Source organism: Nipponia nippon, unplaced genomic scaffold (assembly GCF_047370975.1).
Source record: "Nipponia nippon isolate SJK-2023a ecotype South Korea unplaced genomic scaffold, ASM4737097v1 scaffold_3, whole genome shotgun sequence".
Taxonomy (NCBI): Eukaryota; Metazoa; Chordata; class Aves; order Pelecaniformes; family Threskiornithidae; genus Nipponia; species Nipponia nippon.
Window position 1 is genome coordinate 84,547,520 of NW_028262347.1, and position 15,601 is coordinate 84,563,120.

The window sequence follows — 15,601 nt, forward strand, 5'->3', positions numbered from 1 at the left end:
GGAGTGCACTAGAACAAGAGCTTGTTGCTTCATGGCAAGAGGTGGGTGCTCAGTACTCCCAAGGCGAGAGGGCCTGCCCAGTAGGTCAGGAGCGCCACAGCCCCTGGGGCAAGGGAGCAGCTCCTGGGGACCGGCCTCTCTCCAGGCAGCAGGGTTTCCTCTTCACCACCCCGCTCCTTTCAGGCACCCGGTACCGAGTACGCACAGGCAAGATTTCCAAGGAGGCCATTAAGGTCACTTACTAGACAGTGGGAGCACAGTATCATTTATGGGGAGGGCTCCCTCTTCACCTTGGTGGCAGAGAAGTAGAAGAGGGCAGGGGCCTCGGGTGTTTTAGCTCTGGGCAGGATTCCTAACCTCCAGCCCGCTTCCCTCTCCCCTCCCACTCCCATTACTGAGAAATATTTGGATGCAAACAGAAGGATTTGGGCAAACAAGAGCCAGAGAAGCACATCTGTTTTAGTTCTAAGGAATAGTAGTAAGGGAATTTAAGGTGATATGTATGGAGGCTGAGAGAAATGGTCATTTCCACCAGGGTGCTAGGCTAGCCAGAAAGGTTGCAGGGCAGAAGCTGGGGACATTCCAGGATGTAGTTCCAGGCTGTAATAAAGGAGCAAGAAACAGAAGACCTACAGGATAAGGGTAAATTCCAAACCAGATACTTAGTTCTATAGTTTTTATTTTAAAAATGGGAAACAACCACATTAGGAAGCATATAAAACACATCCAAAATATTCACAACGCTATTACAGAAAAAGAAAACTAAAAGATATACCATGTGAGAAAGACCTACACATTTCGGTCCATATGGAATGCTCATATGCACAGCTGTAGGAGGAATTTCCTAACATATAGATGCCCATACAGACATCATGTCTGGAAGTGCTGGAGGGTCAAAGGGCACAAAAAAAAAAAAATCTGTATAACCGAGCCAAAATATGAAAGTTGAGAAATAAGTCTTATATAATACTTCTGAGAATAAATGTCTGGCATGGAAGCCTGATAGAAAGCTAGGGAAAACTGGATGTAATAGGATTGCATTGTGCAAAGCTGGAGTATTTCAAATGAAGTCACGAGAAGTATTTCACAGCAGCGGATTTCACTGATCTTTGCAACTGTTTCTCATTAGGGAAGGTAGAAATGTCATCACTCCAGTTACCGAAAATGCCAGATACACGCCCCCAGAATATACATCAAAGGGAATTTCTCTGACCTGCTCTGAAGCAGCATGTTGTCAAGAAAGCTTGGCCTATTCACACTACAACAATTTTGCTGTCATTCCTGCCTTTCTGAGCCTTTCTTCCTTTTACCCACCTTGGAATCTGTGGGCCTGCCTCTCTTCTAGGATATCTAGCGATGAACTCCAGCATGAGTTTGCAGGTAGACCTGAGTTTGATCAAGTCCAAAAACGCAGATCTTGGAGCAGGAGTTTAAACTGGACCTACCTCTGTGCTACCTTTAGATAGCTTGTGGAGGCCTGGACGTGTCTCCAGGGCCTGGAGTCTCACTCAGCAGTGCTGCACTCAGTGAAGCGAAGCTCCCACCCCTTGATTGCAAGTATACCATGTGCTATCTTTTGCCTTCCTGAACTGCAGTAGTCTGGCAGCAAGGGTAGGTGTATACGTACTCTCGATTGCCTAGCGATATGACAAGCGGGAAGACCAATGTTTACTGATGTACAATTACTGTCTGCCACATCCCTTTTCACAGAGGCACTATTACAGAGCTGTAAGCATCTGCACAGCATGCTGCGCACTGGTGAGCATAACATCATCATGCGGATCTTCCAGAAAGCACACACGGGGCAAAAACATTCGGCCTGCAACCAACCAATGGACTGAGCACTATAGACCTTTCACACTGCTAAGCTAGCAAGTTCCAGTAGCTCTGGCCTCTAGTTCTGCATGTCTACCTTTAGGAACTTAGCATGCCATAACTGACCATGCCTGTGACCAGAAGGGTCATACTACATGCCTCTGTCTAATATTTATAAGAAGAATTGCTAAGGAAATACAGCTTTGGAAAATAATTATCCTCACACAACTTCAACAATCTGCAAATTTCAGACTTTCTTACCTACTAGAATACAGCAGAGAAGCCAAAAAAATTCAAGAGAAGGCAGGAAAACTTAACTTTCTGATTTGCAATCACCACCCTCAATCATCCCATACAAGGCTTAACCATGACTGCAAATATAAACTAACAACACCCACTTGCTGCAATACCACACTTTCTAATCAACACTTGGGAATAATATTTCAAATTGCCATACAAAAAATCCCAAACAACAGATTTTGGTGAACAAACATACTTCTCACTAGTACACAAGTCTTCGAATTTCTTTCCGGAGGGCACAAATAACTTAAAGATATGTGCATAATTGGCTCTGTTGTACATACCATCCAAAATACCAGTCTCCTGTTTAGTACCACATTTCTCCTTTACAGTCTTATTGCACTTCCAGTCTACAGCATCTTTTGTTAGAATAGCTATTTCTCTGAAACATCTTCAGTTTCATTATCTGTACATTTGTGTAAATTATTAAAAAAATAAATATTTACAAAGTGACATACAAATAAATTAACTTAAGTAAAAGTATGCTTTCAGTCTGTCTATACAAAAAAAAAAAAATAAAAGAGCAGGAAAAAATATCCGTCTAACTTGGTCCCCTTTTTCCTGAGGCTGAAAAAAGTGTACACTGGATAGGAAAAAGCAAGGAGATGGCTTTTTGGTAGGCTTGTTAAATTCCAGTGTAACACTGCACACACACACAGAGAAGACTCAAAGGGCCGGGGACTTGTTTAGTGGGTAACTTCAACTCACTATAAAAATAGTAATTAGATTCAAATACATAATGGTCACTGCGTGCATAAGTATGTTAATCCTAAATAGCAATTATAGGTGAGAAAAGCAAAAATATTGCCAGCTCTTCTCTGTTCTCCTGATGTTTGTGACAGGGAAGATGAGATTTTTCAAGTGCCAGGTGCCTTCCAGTACTTGAAAATGGGATCACCCATATCAGATTTGCTTAATGCTGGTAAGCCTGGCAGAATGGGGGAGTATGTGGGTGCAAAGAAGACAATAGCAGCAATTGAAGGGGGAAAAAAAAATGTCCCAGTTCTCGTGGTTTTCTTTGCTCATTCCTTTAATGACTCTTTAAGCATGTAAGAGTCGAAGAAGGGGTGTGTCATGAATCTTAGGCAACTTCTTTGTCAGGGTGTACACTGTTCAGCTCTACCATGGGGTTCTTCTCTACAGGTGATGTGGGGCTGGCTCCTGCTCGTCCTTCAAAGCCCCTGGAGATGTCTTCAAAAGTCCTGCCCTTGGTCTCCGGCACTTTGAAGAACGTGAAGACAAAGAAGATGACCAGGAAAACAAGGAAGATAAGGAAGACATAGGAGCCACATAGTTTCTGCAGGGAGGACAAAAAGCAGGTGGTTTTAATTTGAAAAGCTCAAACCTAAATACAAAGTCATTTGCTGTTGATAGGTCAAAATTCTAACACCTTTCTCCAACAAAGCCCTTACTGACTTTTTTTTTATTCAACACAGCATTTTTTAAAATCAAATCAGGTTCCTGCAGGCTTCTGAAATGCTTTAATGTTCCTGAGGGTGACAAAAATTGATGCTTTGAAAGGGAAAGCCTTGATGTGCTAATTAAGGTGGCTCTTCCAATTATTTGTAAGCTACAAGCAGTTAAGACAGCAGAATGTAAGGTGAGCCACACCACTCAACCTTCAGTAAGAATCAAAACACAGAATCAGGGACCTCTGAAAGACAGACCAGCCCTCTGCTCAAAGCAGGGACAACTTCAAGGAGACATCACGTTGTTAAGGATCATACAGTCATATTTTGAAGTCTCCAAGGATGGAGATTCTACAACCCTGGACACCTATTCCAACACTGCCAGCACTCTCACAGTGCTTTGCAAACTGGGTCCTTACCTCTGCATAGGGGAAGAGCATTCCCACCAAGAAATTAGCGGTCCAGTTGGAACAACCAGCCACTGCCATGGCTGCAGGCCGTGGGCCCTGGCTGAAGAGTTCTGCCACTATGAACCAGGGGATAGGGCCAGGGCCAATCTCAAAAAGAGCCACAAAGCCAAAAGTGGCAACGATGCTGATGTATCTGATCCACTCCACAACGTCCTGGCAAGGCAACAAAACAGGATCAGCTGCAATTTGAGGCAAACATGGCACAGCACAATGCCTTCTCCAGTATCACAGCTTTCTCAGCTGCATTGTGAACACTGTGGCACAGATTCTGAAGTTAGGAAGTTGCACTCTCCACTGCACACTCGCTCTAGCCCCAGCTGTACCTGCCTACAGGGCAGAATTGCAGGGCAAAGCAGATGTATAGTCTTATAGGTCCCCTTCTGGGGTCAGCCTGAACAAGAACACTAATCGCTCACCTTCAGAGCTAAAGCGACAGTCATGAGAACAGCACACACAGCCATGCCACCCAAACCAACTAAATGGAGGGTCCTGCGCCCTGCACGCTCCACCAGGAACAGCTGGAAACATGGCAAAAGGAGAAAAAAAAAAAAAAAATCAGTGACTTTAGCAGCAAGAGCAGAAGAGACTCCCTTGCTCAGTGTGCCCTGCACCTCTTTCTGCCTGCAGCCCTCAGTGCCAGTGGTGATCTCAGCATACCTCACCAGGCTGCTCCACCCTTGAACACAAGTTTTTTCCTCTGGTTCTTGCTACTGCCTTCTCTCACCATTCTTCCCCCCCCCCCCCCATGGACTCCTTTTCACACTCCTTTTCTTCTAAAAGGATAACAATACTTCTTTCTCCCCCCTCTCCTCCCACAATGCTTTTAATGCATTCTTTTATTTGCTCTTATAGCCCAATGCTTTGCCACAGCCTGGCTACTTGTCTTCAGTCACATTTCCCAAAAGCACCCAGGTAGACAAGTTACCTCTTACCATAACACTCACTTACCGATATAACAGTGAAGACTGTGTTTACCACACCAGCTCCGATGGTAGCATACACAGGCTGTGTGATACCAGCTCTTTCAAAAATCCCTGTAGAATAATAGAATACCTGGGAAGAGAAGCAAAAGTTGGACACTGTCACAATTCCAGTGCTTGAGAGCATGCCTCTTGTTCCCTGCCCAATGGCTTGCAGGCCCAACAGGGAGTTTCTAAGAAGCACTCAACAGTATAAGACAGCATGCTTCCAGTCAAGGTTCATTCACTTGATGCAAGGCTGCCATGTCTTGCCAGGGTGCGTATGGGAAAGTGAAAGCCAATATAATCTCCACCTTCCGTCTTAGCAATCTCTGCAGTTATCACAGAACAGTGACCTCCAGTCAAGGTGCAAAAAGGGGTTTTTAGAAGCACAGTTCTCTTAACATTAGTGGCAAGTGCAAGTGTAGCCAGAAATAAGGGAGGGCCAGCAGATGGGACAGGAAGATAACTCACAGCATTGATGCCCGAGAGCTGTTGGGAGAGCTGCAGCATGATGGCAATGATAATGGCTTGACGGTAGCTTGGAGAACGGAAGAGCTCTGGCACAGTTGCTTTCTTTTCCTGAGACATTTTAGCACTCTCCTCTTTCATCTCCAGGATGTCTTGCGACACATCTTGTGTGCCACGGAGCTTCTGGAGAACTGGAGGGAAGAATAAAAAAAATGCCAGGTGTAACACACCCACAGCCAGTAGGTTCCCCCCACCCTGCCCTGCTATTTCAGGGAGGGCACACTGAGAAGACTGGACCACCTACCAGTCAGTGTTTGGGACTGCTGCCTGGGAAAGACCAAGCCTCTACATGCAGCCTTGCTCATCTTTTCAACCCAGAGGTCAGGGTGCTGTGATCATGTGCTCCTCATGTTGCTTGATCTCCAGACTTACACTTGATCCCTACTTCTGTTCACACGCTTGCCAGAGCTGACTACAGCCCTCTGCAGTAGGAGAGGGAAACACCCTCCAAGCTCCCTGTTAAATGCCTTTCAGGAGGAGCTGACAAAGCTGCAGCAGCTGGCCCTGCTACATCCCACCAGGCCAGGTGCCACTCCTCATGTCTTAATCCCACCTGGAGTCTCTGCTGGGATGCCAGGTTTCTCACACTTCCTGGCACTGGTGCAACCTAAAGGATGGGAGGGTAGGGCTGGTGCCCTCCAGGAGTCACACCCTGATCCACCACAGGCTCCAGAGTCAGTCCTGGCCTCCCACTCAAGTTCAGTGCAGGCTGGGAGCCCAAATACAGCCCTGCCCCTTCAGAGATGAGTTCTTACCTGCTTGTGCTTTCTCTTCCTCCATTTTGTTGATCAATAGGAAACGGGGGCTTTCAGGGCAGAAGAGAAGAGCCACGCACTGCAGGATTGCTGGGAGGACTGTGAACCCCAAAAGCAGTGGCCAAAGTGCTTCAGTCCCCATGATTCCCTCCAGGCCAAAGATCTACACCAAGAATTGGAGAGAAAGAGTGATTCAAATACTCCAATTCCTCACCCCCACACCAGTATGACAGGACCACATACTACACACCTGATGGCAAGTGCAGCCCACCTCACCCTCCCCCCAGCCCCTCTTTCCCCTGAGGGCAGGATCAGGTTGTATCAAGCCTACCTGGGCCACCAGGATGCCCACAACAATGCCCAGCTGGTTGAGGGTGCCAAAGGCTCCACGAAGGCTGGTGGGCGAGACCTCACTGATGTACATGGGCACAAAGCCAGTGCAGAGACCACAGAAGAGGCCAATAATGAAGCGGCCAATGATCAGCATCTCCACTGCCTTTGCCATCTTGGAGAAGCCCATGAGAGTGCCACCAGCAAAGGCCAAGATGTTCACCAGTAGCATGGAGTTCCTCCTGCCAGGGTAAAGATGTCAAGACTGAGCTTAAACCAGCAATAAATTTGGAAAATCATTGGGAGAGGGGTAAACCTACCCATGAGCCCCTGTCTCAGGGCTGGGAGGAGAACAGAGTAATACCTGTTCAGCTCCTGCCTTGGCCTGCCACCCTTTCTTTCTGCAGCCCACACATTCTTGCTTCCTCTCCAGCCTCCTCCTCCTCCTCTCACCTCTGCCCTCTTCCTCCCAACACTGCATTGTAGAAGGGAAACTTCCCTAATGCCTTGAATCCCTCTTCCCAACTTACCTGCCAAATCTGTTGACGAACAGGCTGACTGAGAAAGAGCCGATCATACCTCCTACCGAGAAGATGGCCACAGAAAGGGACCACAGAGAGGTAAGGAGCTCTGGGGAGGCAGCCTCCCCGCTCCGTTCTGACAAGGTTCTGTTGAAGAACCTCTGGATGATCTGCAAGAGAAAGCAGGTGGGGACAGAGTTACAATCCAGTGGGAGCCATTTTGCACTGGGGAGAGGGGAGATTACTTCTGAGGTCTTCTTTCTGTTTTCATGGAGGCAAAAAGGATAGACCCTAAAAATTCAGTAGGCAGCAACAAGTCATAAAAGGGGAAGATGAGGGTGCAGAAAGAGGAACTTTCATTGAGAAATTCAGTAGACAGGTAGCAGTATGATGAGGGAGAGATTGCTTCAGTGAACATGGTGGTGGTGGGCCAGTGATGATTAAGGAAAACAGGCTTATCTTCTGAAAGTTTCTGGATGATGTAAGCGCTGGTGGTGCTTGGGGGGCAGGTGCGAGACAGTTGGGAGCGAGAGGGAGCAAGAAAACATGACCAGAAAATGGAAGGGAACATTTCTGGCAATACCAGAACTCTAGCAGCAGGGATGGGCTTTCTGGGATGGAAACAGTTTAAGAGACACAGAAAGTTTCACCGAGGTAAGCCTGAAAGACTGCAGCATTACATAAAACAATCCTTCGTTGTCCCACGGGGATGTGATAGGGCTGTGTTGCTGATTTCCAAAGCATCTTTGATAATGAGGGAAATTCTGCAAGGGCTGAGGGGGACATGGTCTGCCCCCAGCAGATGGCAGCAGGACATTAGCTCAGGAGGACACCCCTCCCCCTCAGCATCGTCATCGTGTCGTCCACCACCCCCACCCCCCGCAGTGTGAGATGTGCATCTCTTCCAGTAGACAGGGTGGATGTGGTATTGGTGACTCAGTTCCTGAGAGGAACCATCTTATAGTTACAAGAAAACTAAAGAAAACTACATTTCTTCATCTCTTTTTTTCTTAGGCTACACTCATGAGATTATTTGGTCAGAGTGCCCCAGTCACAAGTACTGAATCTACACTTAACACAAGGAGTGAATAAACAAATAAAATAAAGAAGCCTGAAAAGGTCCCTGAGATAACCTAAGCTAGAGCAACTGTAATCCCTGCCAACTCTCAACTGTTTTCTGCACACTGCCCTTTAAATTCCTTCTCCCATGGCTGGTTTATTCTGACTCAGAACTGAAGTGGCTCACATTCCTACACACACCAAATATAGACCTACCAGGAAATGGCAGATGGACCCCTCCTGCCCTAGTCAACTCTCTGCACTCCTAATTAAGAGAATTAACCTCTGCTCTCTCTTCTCCCCAAAACTTTGCCCTTCCTGTCCATTGTTGTAGCGGAGAGGGAGTTTTAAATGTCTTATTTCCTTGACTTCATAAACCAGAAGCAAATTATTAGCTGCTTGGGAGACAGCTCCTCTCCTTTCTACACCTTTGTTTTCTCATCAGCCCCTCACTCACACCATCTCCCCCGCTCATTCTCCCTCTCACCTTCTCAGGAGCATTGATGACACCAGTATTGTACCCAAACTGGAGAGATCCAATGGCAGCAACGGAAACAGCATAGATAAGGGGTGATGTGATTTTCTGTGGAGAGATAAAACAATTATTTAATTTGGTTAGTCATGCTTTCTACAGAACTTGAGTTTCTCTTCAGCATAAACAGCAGCTGCAGCTCATAGGTGCCATGTGCAAGTGTGCCACGGGCAGGGAATAGGCTTTTATCCAGCAAGGGTGGGTACCAGTAACAGAGACCCTGGAAAGGGAGATGCAACTGTACATCAGGAAAAATTTCTGTGACTAAAAGTAGGAGGGAGGCCTGTTAGGACCTCCCCATTATTATCTCCTGACCTTCATCAACTATTCTCAGTTCATTAGTAATGAATACACTGGCTGCATTAGTGGCTGTTATTTTGGGTTGATCTGCTTTACAGAAAAGCTTTTACCGATCTCTGGCATGTCATGAAACAAGGGTCTAACTCTTCCCCATGCCAACTGACAAGTTCCCAGAAATTGAGTCTCAGATCTGCCCACGAGCTATACTGGCAGTCACTCCTAACAGTTAAAACATGCACTCTTCAGCAACAGGCTTGCTTTTCCCAGGCTAGAGCTTCCCAACCCTGCCCCAGGGCACCTGGCACAGCAGCCTGCTGCCTTGCAGAGGCGGCAGCAGTGCTGCCAACCTTCCCGTTTATTTTTCTTGGTGCTGTGGCAATACTTGGCATTTTAAATGAAGCACAGTCCCTGGAATTTGAGTATATGTGAATCTCTCTCTCTCTATTAAAATAAACTGCTGAGCCCTGAGCCATAGAGGAAGCTTGAAGGTCCAACCTCAGAAGTCCCACAGACAGAAATTTAAGTATCAGTGAAAAGCATCTGACATTTTCTACATTTTTAAAGCTTGTGGCATTTAAGCCAGCTCTTTTAGTGAGGCGTGGGGGAGCAGGTGACTCAGGAGTTGGCACTTAGACGGTCAGTGCTTGAGTTGGCACAATTTGGAAAGATCATGTTTCTGTCTCAGGAGGGATTGGAAGCTTTTCCAAAAATATTAACAGTCCCTTTTCCAAGGCTTTCCAATTATTGTCCTAAGGCTGGCAGGGGAGAGAGAAGTACTCCATGGGGCCAGCTGTCACAGCTCTTCCAGTCTCTCGTTTTCCAGTGCGGCTCCAGGAGCACGGAGGGCTCCCAAGGCCGCCCGAAATTTTTGCCAATAACCTTCCGCCAGTGCTCACACCACCTTTACCAATCTTTCAAGCCAAACGTGTAGGTGCTTCTGGCCTGCACAACCCTTACACAGCTACAAGTTAGGCCCCAGTAAACAGAAACTGAGGAAATTACTCTCAGGCATGGTTTCCCCCACCTACATCATGTAAATGTCTCAGGCTGAGCTCTCTTCCTGCCATGGTTAGTGATGGAGACAAAGGGGCCGAGGCCCTTTTCTTGCAGGGGGCAGATGATACCCAAGGTAGCATTCACACCTGAACACACCCTTGACAGTCTATGCCTTTTTCTCCCTGCCACCCTGTGACCACTCCCCTCATTTTTGTCACAAGGAAATTTGGCGTAGAACCACAAGGACACAGCTCCTTCAAAGCACCTGGATGCCTGTAAAAGGGCATTAGACATCTAAGCACTTGTAGGATTCCAGGCCAGTTCATCCCTAGTCAGCAGGTACAGCAAAGCTGAGGACAGAACCCAGCTCTCCACATTTTCACAGTGACTCAACAGCATCTTTCCCCCCGAGGGCTCTGCTTTGTCATGGCTTACAGTGGTCACAGCTGGCCTTTTTCTTCTGGGTGCAGCAGGGACCACAGGGTTATCTGCTTTGTGGGTACCCCTTACCTACATGGTACACACATAGAGCTATAAGGAGGTTAGTTCTTCTACCGTCTTTCATACTCCCTTCCCTTGGCTGTTGCCTGCTATTCATCTCCTACCCAGTCTCACACCACCTAGACATCACATGGCCTGACCCATCCCCACCAGTGAGCCAGACCGTGATCTAATGTATGGATCATTTGTCACTGCTTGGAACTGCCTCACTTCCCAAAAGGCAAAGAGGGAGCTCAGAAATAGTACAGCTACACTCCCGCCTATCTAAAGGCTCAAGGCGGAGGTCTGTACACCGGCAAGGAATTCCAGCCACCGTCCCTCCCTCCGACCACAGGCATCAGCAGCGTTCATTATCCAGGAGATGCCCCCCTCTCCTTCACAGACTGGAACTTCAGAGCAGTACAACTTGTTGAACCCAGCTCAAGCGGCCTCTCAGCCCTCCTCTGAGCGACCTTGACGAGGTGCCCTCCTTTCCTCTGCCCCATCCTCTCGCACTACCCGCATCTCCCATCAATATGGCGGTGAGGGCCCCGGGCTCCCCCGGTTCTGCTGTTCCTGTGTAACCGTAATCCCCTGGCATCCCGCACAGGGTTCAGCTGGATATTTGCCGTCTCCCTTTCCTCACGCCGGCCTGCTTTTCTCCCTTGATGCATTCAAACACACGCAGTCAGTAGCTCACTCCACCGGTGCACGACTCGCTCGTAGCTGCAGATGAGCTATGATACCGACAAGGCTCTGTCCCCTGCTCTCCAAGGGAGAAACGGGGAAAGGATATGTTTTGCTTTCTTCTTGAGATTTAAAAATACCTTTATTATAAGCCATACCACCACCAGCAAAAAAATGCCTTTAAAAGTAATCCGCCTTTTAGCATCACGAGTCCTGGGACAAATGAGTGCTGCCCCGCCAGCAAAATAAACCTCGTCATCAATACGATAAAACACGATGGCATCATGTGGATCATCAGGCCACAGGCACAAAAACAAATCCATCTTACGACCTGCAACAACCCCTCCCGAACAGCCTGTGCCCCCCCCCCCCCCCCGCCCCGGCAGACGGGGCTCGTCCCGGGTCACCGCTACAGGACGGCAGCCGCGGCCTGCCGCGCCGCATCCATCCTCACCGCCACCAACAGCCGCCCGGCGGCAGCGGACAGCGAGGCGGCGAGCAATCCCGACCACCCTCCAGTCGCGACCACATCACATCACCCCGCTCCCTCCCTCCCTCCCTCCCTCCCTCCCGGCCCAGGGACCCGAGCGGCGGCTGCCCCCGGCCACCACCCCGCACCGGCCCCAGCGCTGCCGCCGGGGAGGGGGAAGAAATCCGCCCGCCCTCCCTACCTTTTTAGCATCCATCGTCGGCGACGAACGGCGAACGACTGGCGGCGAACGGCTGCCGGCCAACGGCTCCCCCGCCTAACGGAACGCGCGAGGAGGCGGCGGCTGCGCTCCACGCCCCGCGCCCGCCCCAAGCCCACGCCTCGGCCTCGCCGCAGCCGAGGTCTTATGGCCTCTGCTCCGGGAGGGGGTGGTGGGAGGGGCCGGGGCGGAGCTCCGCGGCGTCCCGCGACTGCAAAAAAGGGAAAGACGAAACTGTGCCCCGAGCCCGCTGTCTGACTTACAACTGACATCAGCGGCTTTCCGGCGGCGTGCGTGCGGGCCGGCCGGGCTGCCATGGTGCGCGGGGCTCCCAGCGGCGGCCCAGCGCCGGAGAGAGCGGCTGGGAAAAGCCACAAGCGGGGGGGGGGAGAAGTGTTTACCACACTTGTGGCGCCGCGCAAATGTTAGCTAATGATAGCAGGCTGGTGGTTTGCGTGGAAGGAGCTGCACGACATAAAGCTATTTTCAATCTACAGCTTAGAGAGCGGGGCAGGCAGCGACGGGCGCAGAGGCAGGCGCACGAACAGCGCGGGCCGAAGCCTGAAGCCAAGTGCCGTGCTCCGTGGATGCTTTTCCCACCCCGCAAAGCACAGTTCTGGATAACGGGGTTGCGGGATTTTTTGTTTGGTTGGTTTGTTTTAAAAATACACTTTTTCCTACAAAGCTAGAATCTATGCGGGCAAAGCTTGAGTTGTGACTCTGCAGCCGCATTTAGTCCCAAAGTTGTACCCTTTCAACCAAACCGCACTACTGCGCCTCATACTTATTTGTTGTCCATCATGGTTGACTTCAGGTCAAAAAATTGCGAGGCTCTTCCAGGAGAGGAATGAAGAGCAGTGCTTTGAATCTCAGGCAAAACCACTGTCAAACAATAAAAGTCGTGCCTGAACTGAGAACCTGCCAAGCATTTTGACTCCGGAAAACGGCCACAGCCCGGAGCGGGGGGGAGAAACCCGACTTAACGGCGTTTGTTCGTTGTTAGGAAAATTACCTTGGGACCAGCCATTTCTTTCGTCACCAGATTCCGAGGAACTGCAACGACCACGTTTTAATATCCCTTCTGCTGTTTACTTGGCAAGGTCGGCTGCCCGCGCATAGCAGGTCAAATGAGGTGACTCCCTCACTCCCTTCATGGGCATTTATGAGGTGGTGTTAAAATACTATTCCCAACAGAAAAACAGCGGTGTAAAAGGGCACGGGAGGCCTGCGCAGCCCTCTTAGGCTGCGTGAGAAAAGCTCATCCGCACACCCCCAGCGGAGCAGAGAGAGACAATGGCGGGAGGAGAAGCCCGAAACACCCGGCCCCGGCCGCCCCCGGGCCATCACGGGAGCCATCAGCACATCAAAGGCGCCATTCGCACACACTCCGAGGAGCACAGGGGCACAATGCCGGGTGGCGGCCCACATTAAGGACTGAGAGGAAGGGGCGCCCTGCCCGGGCCCGCCCCTGTCCCAGGGGAGCCATCAGCCCCATTGTCCGGGCGTGAAACCCATCACGAAGAGCCGAGGGCTGGAGCACCTTTCAGATGGGGGTGCTGCCTCCAGGGGCACCGGACACGTTACAAGGTGCAGGGGAAGAGCATTTTGGGATTGCACAGGGCTTCCCATGGGATGTTCAGGGAGGAATGGAAAGCGGGGGATAAGGAAAAAAAAGGGCCAGTTGCATGTAAACTGTTGGCTGGCCAGCACTCATGTCCAGCCTTGCCCTGCATTTGATCAGCACAGTCTGTCCTATCGTGTTATTAAATTCCATTTCTAATTCTTTCCCTAGGTGAGGTACTCTCTATTTGGGGCGATGTGGTGTGGATGGGGGTCTGAGTGCCAAGTCACAGGGGGCCCATGTGCCCGTGGCACAGCGAGCACGGGCGTGCAGGTGAGGCTGGGAGCACTAGTCAAGATCCAGCCGGCAAGGAGGTGAAGCGGCCTGGGAGCTGGAGGGGTGCCTGTAAGGGAGAAGCTGCCTATCGGAGGAATCGGGATAGTCCCAGCCAGCTGCTGGAGAGTGTGGGGTCTGGGGGTCTATAGGGGTGAGACCCACTGGTGTCTGTGTCTCTAAGGGTGAGGCCATGGCAGGTTGGCTACTGGAGGGACCAGGGGAGTCCTGGCCAGTCATGCACGCACACACGCTTGTGTGTGTGTTTGTGAGTGAGGGGGTCTGTACCAGCAACAGGACTGGGGCTGCAGCCTTGAGCTCTCAATATGCCCAGGTGCCAGCAACTGGGGAGACTGGGATCTGGGGACAGACTGCGTGTCTGAGCCCAGCTCCTGGAAGGATCCACCTTATGCACTTGTATATATGTATATGTACATAAATGTGTACTTCCCACTAGTGGACCTCCATCCTGCTCAGTCTGGGAGGGAAACAGGATGAGGCCATTGGTGCTGTTTGCGTAAATGCTCTGTGTCTCCGTGTAGATCTGTGTGGTGGCCATGTATACATGTGTATATATGTGGTGTATCTGTGTGTTTGTGTGAATGTGCCTACTGGGAATACATGCTCAGCCTTGCTACTGATTGTACCTGGGAGCAAGGAGCTGTGGCAGCCTTGCCTCTATCAGGCTGCTGGATCTGGCCCTAATTCCCTAACGCTCTTTGTTTGACTAATCTTGGCTCACACTTATTTTCATTTTCCGTTTGTTTGCAAGCATAGCAAACTCCACCTTGAATCTGATCAGCTGTCTCAAACCCTGGCATTAGTTCTGGAAATATTCATTTACTGGTAGAGTGTGGGAAGTTGCCGTATTTGGGGAGGCTCTAAGTATATCCAAATTTCAGAGGCGATCTCCGGACTGTGAAAACCATTCTTCTGAAATGGCCTCATTCCTAGTTTGTTCTTGATCCACATGACTCTGTTGTAAGTGCCCAGCAACCCAAACTTCAAGATTAGATTAAATACATATGTATTATCAGTCCAACTCAGAAGCAATAAGAGTTTAGCTGAAAATTAAATCTCTAACACATGATGCAGAACACAGTGGGTTGCACTGCCTTATCTTTACAGAGCTGGTGGAGTAAGCAGCAGTAAGGAAGAGACACAAGTTCAAAATGCATCACCAAAAAACAGATTTCCCTAAGGAATGTGGGGGAAATACCCCACCCTCCCATTTCAGTTAGTTTTGTCCCAGACTGAATTCATCTGCTGGTGCTCAAATATTTAAATTTGAAGTTTGCATCACAGCCTGTTCCTTCTAAATACCCATTTTGTGTCTGTCCTAGGACACACACCTACCTCTCACATCACAGATAATTCTTCTGAAGATCAGCTGTCGGAGGAAGCACCTTAATACCTCCTTAGCAGAGCTATCTGATACTGCACCAACTAAAACTATCCACCTAGTCTTTTTCTGAATATAATATTTGTGTATTATGCAAAGTGCATTAACTGCACTAGGATGGAGGCCCACTGCAGGTTGCCAGTGGCCAGCCAGGCATAAGATTTCTAAGGGAAGGGCCAGGCAGAACTGGCCCCAGGTAGAACTTGATGCTGGCTGCCCCACATTAAACGCCAGTATCCTAACCACAGAGCTATGGGGATTGGGAAAGGCTCATCTTTTGCTTAACAAGCTTTTTTCTTTTTAGCTTTGAGGACGCTTGCGTGTCTAAATTAGTACATGCCAACTAACATTTCATTTCTAGGGAACTTACATTTTCAGAGGAAAGCTGTTTTCATCAGAGAATGTTTATTTAGCATTAAGCAAGAGCCCCAACAACAGGCAAGCCTGTTCTTAATTTATCCCAGAGGCTGGA

General features: G+C 49.4%; 1 protein-coding gene across 1 annotated transcript; it reads right to left on the minus strand.

Annotated features, from left to right (window-relative positions):
- Positions 1 to 661: 661 nt before the first annotated feature.
- Positions 662 to 11,965, minus strand: LOC104014477 (solute carrier family 2, facilitated glucose transporter member 3). Its single transcript, XM_087766081.1, has 10 exons — positions 11,816 to 11,965; positions 8,637 to 8,732; positions 7,100 to 7,260; positions 6,571 to 6,811; positions 6,240 to 6,402; positions 5,428 to 5,615; positions 4,943 to 5,047; positions 4,411 to 4,512; positions 3,944 to 4,147; positions 662 to 3,412 (listed from the first exon to the last, which is right to left on the minus strand). Exons 1-10 carry the CDS (start codon positions 11,828 to 11,830, stop codon positions 3,197 to 3,199), a joined length of 1,491 nt encoding a protein of 496 aa, XP_087622207.1. The 5' UTR covers positions 11,831 to 11,965; the 3' UTR covers positions 662 to 3,196.
- Positions 11,966 to 15,601: the final 3,636 nt, after the last annotated feature.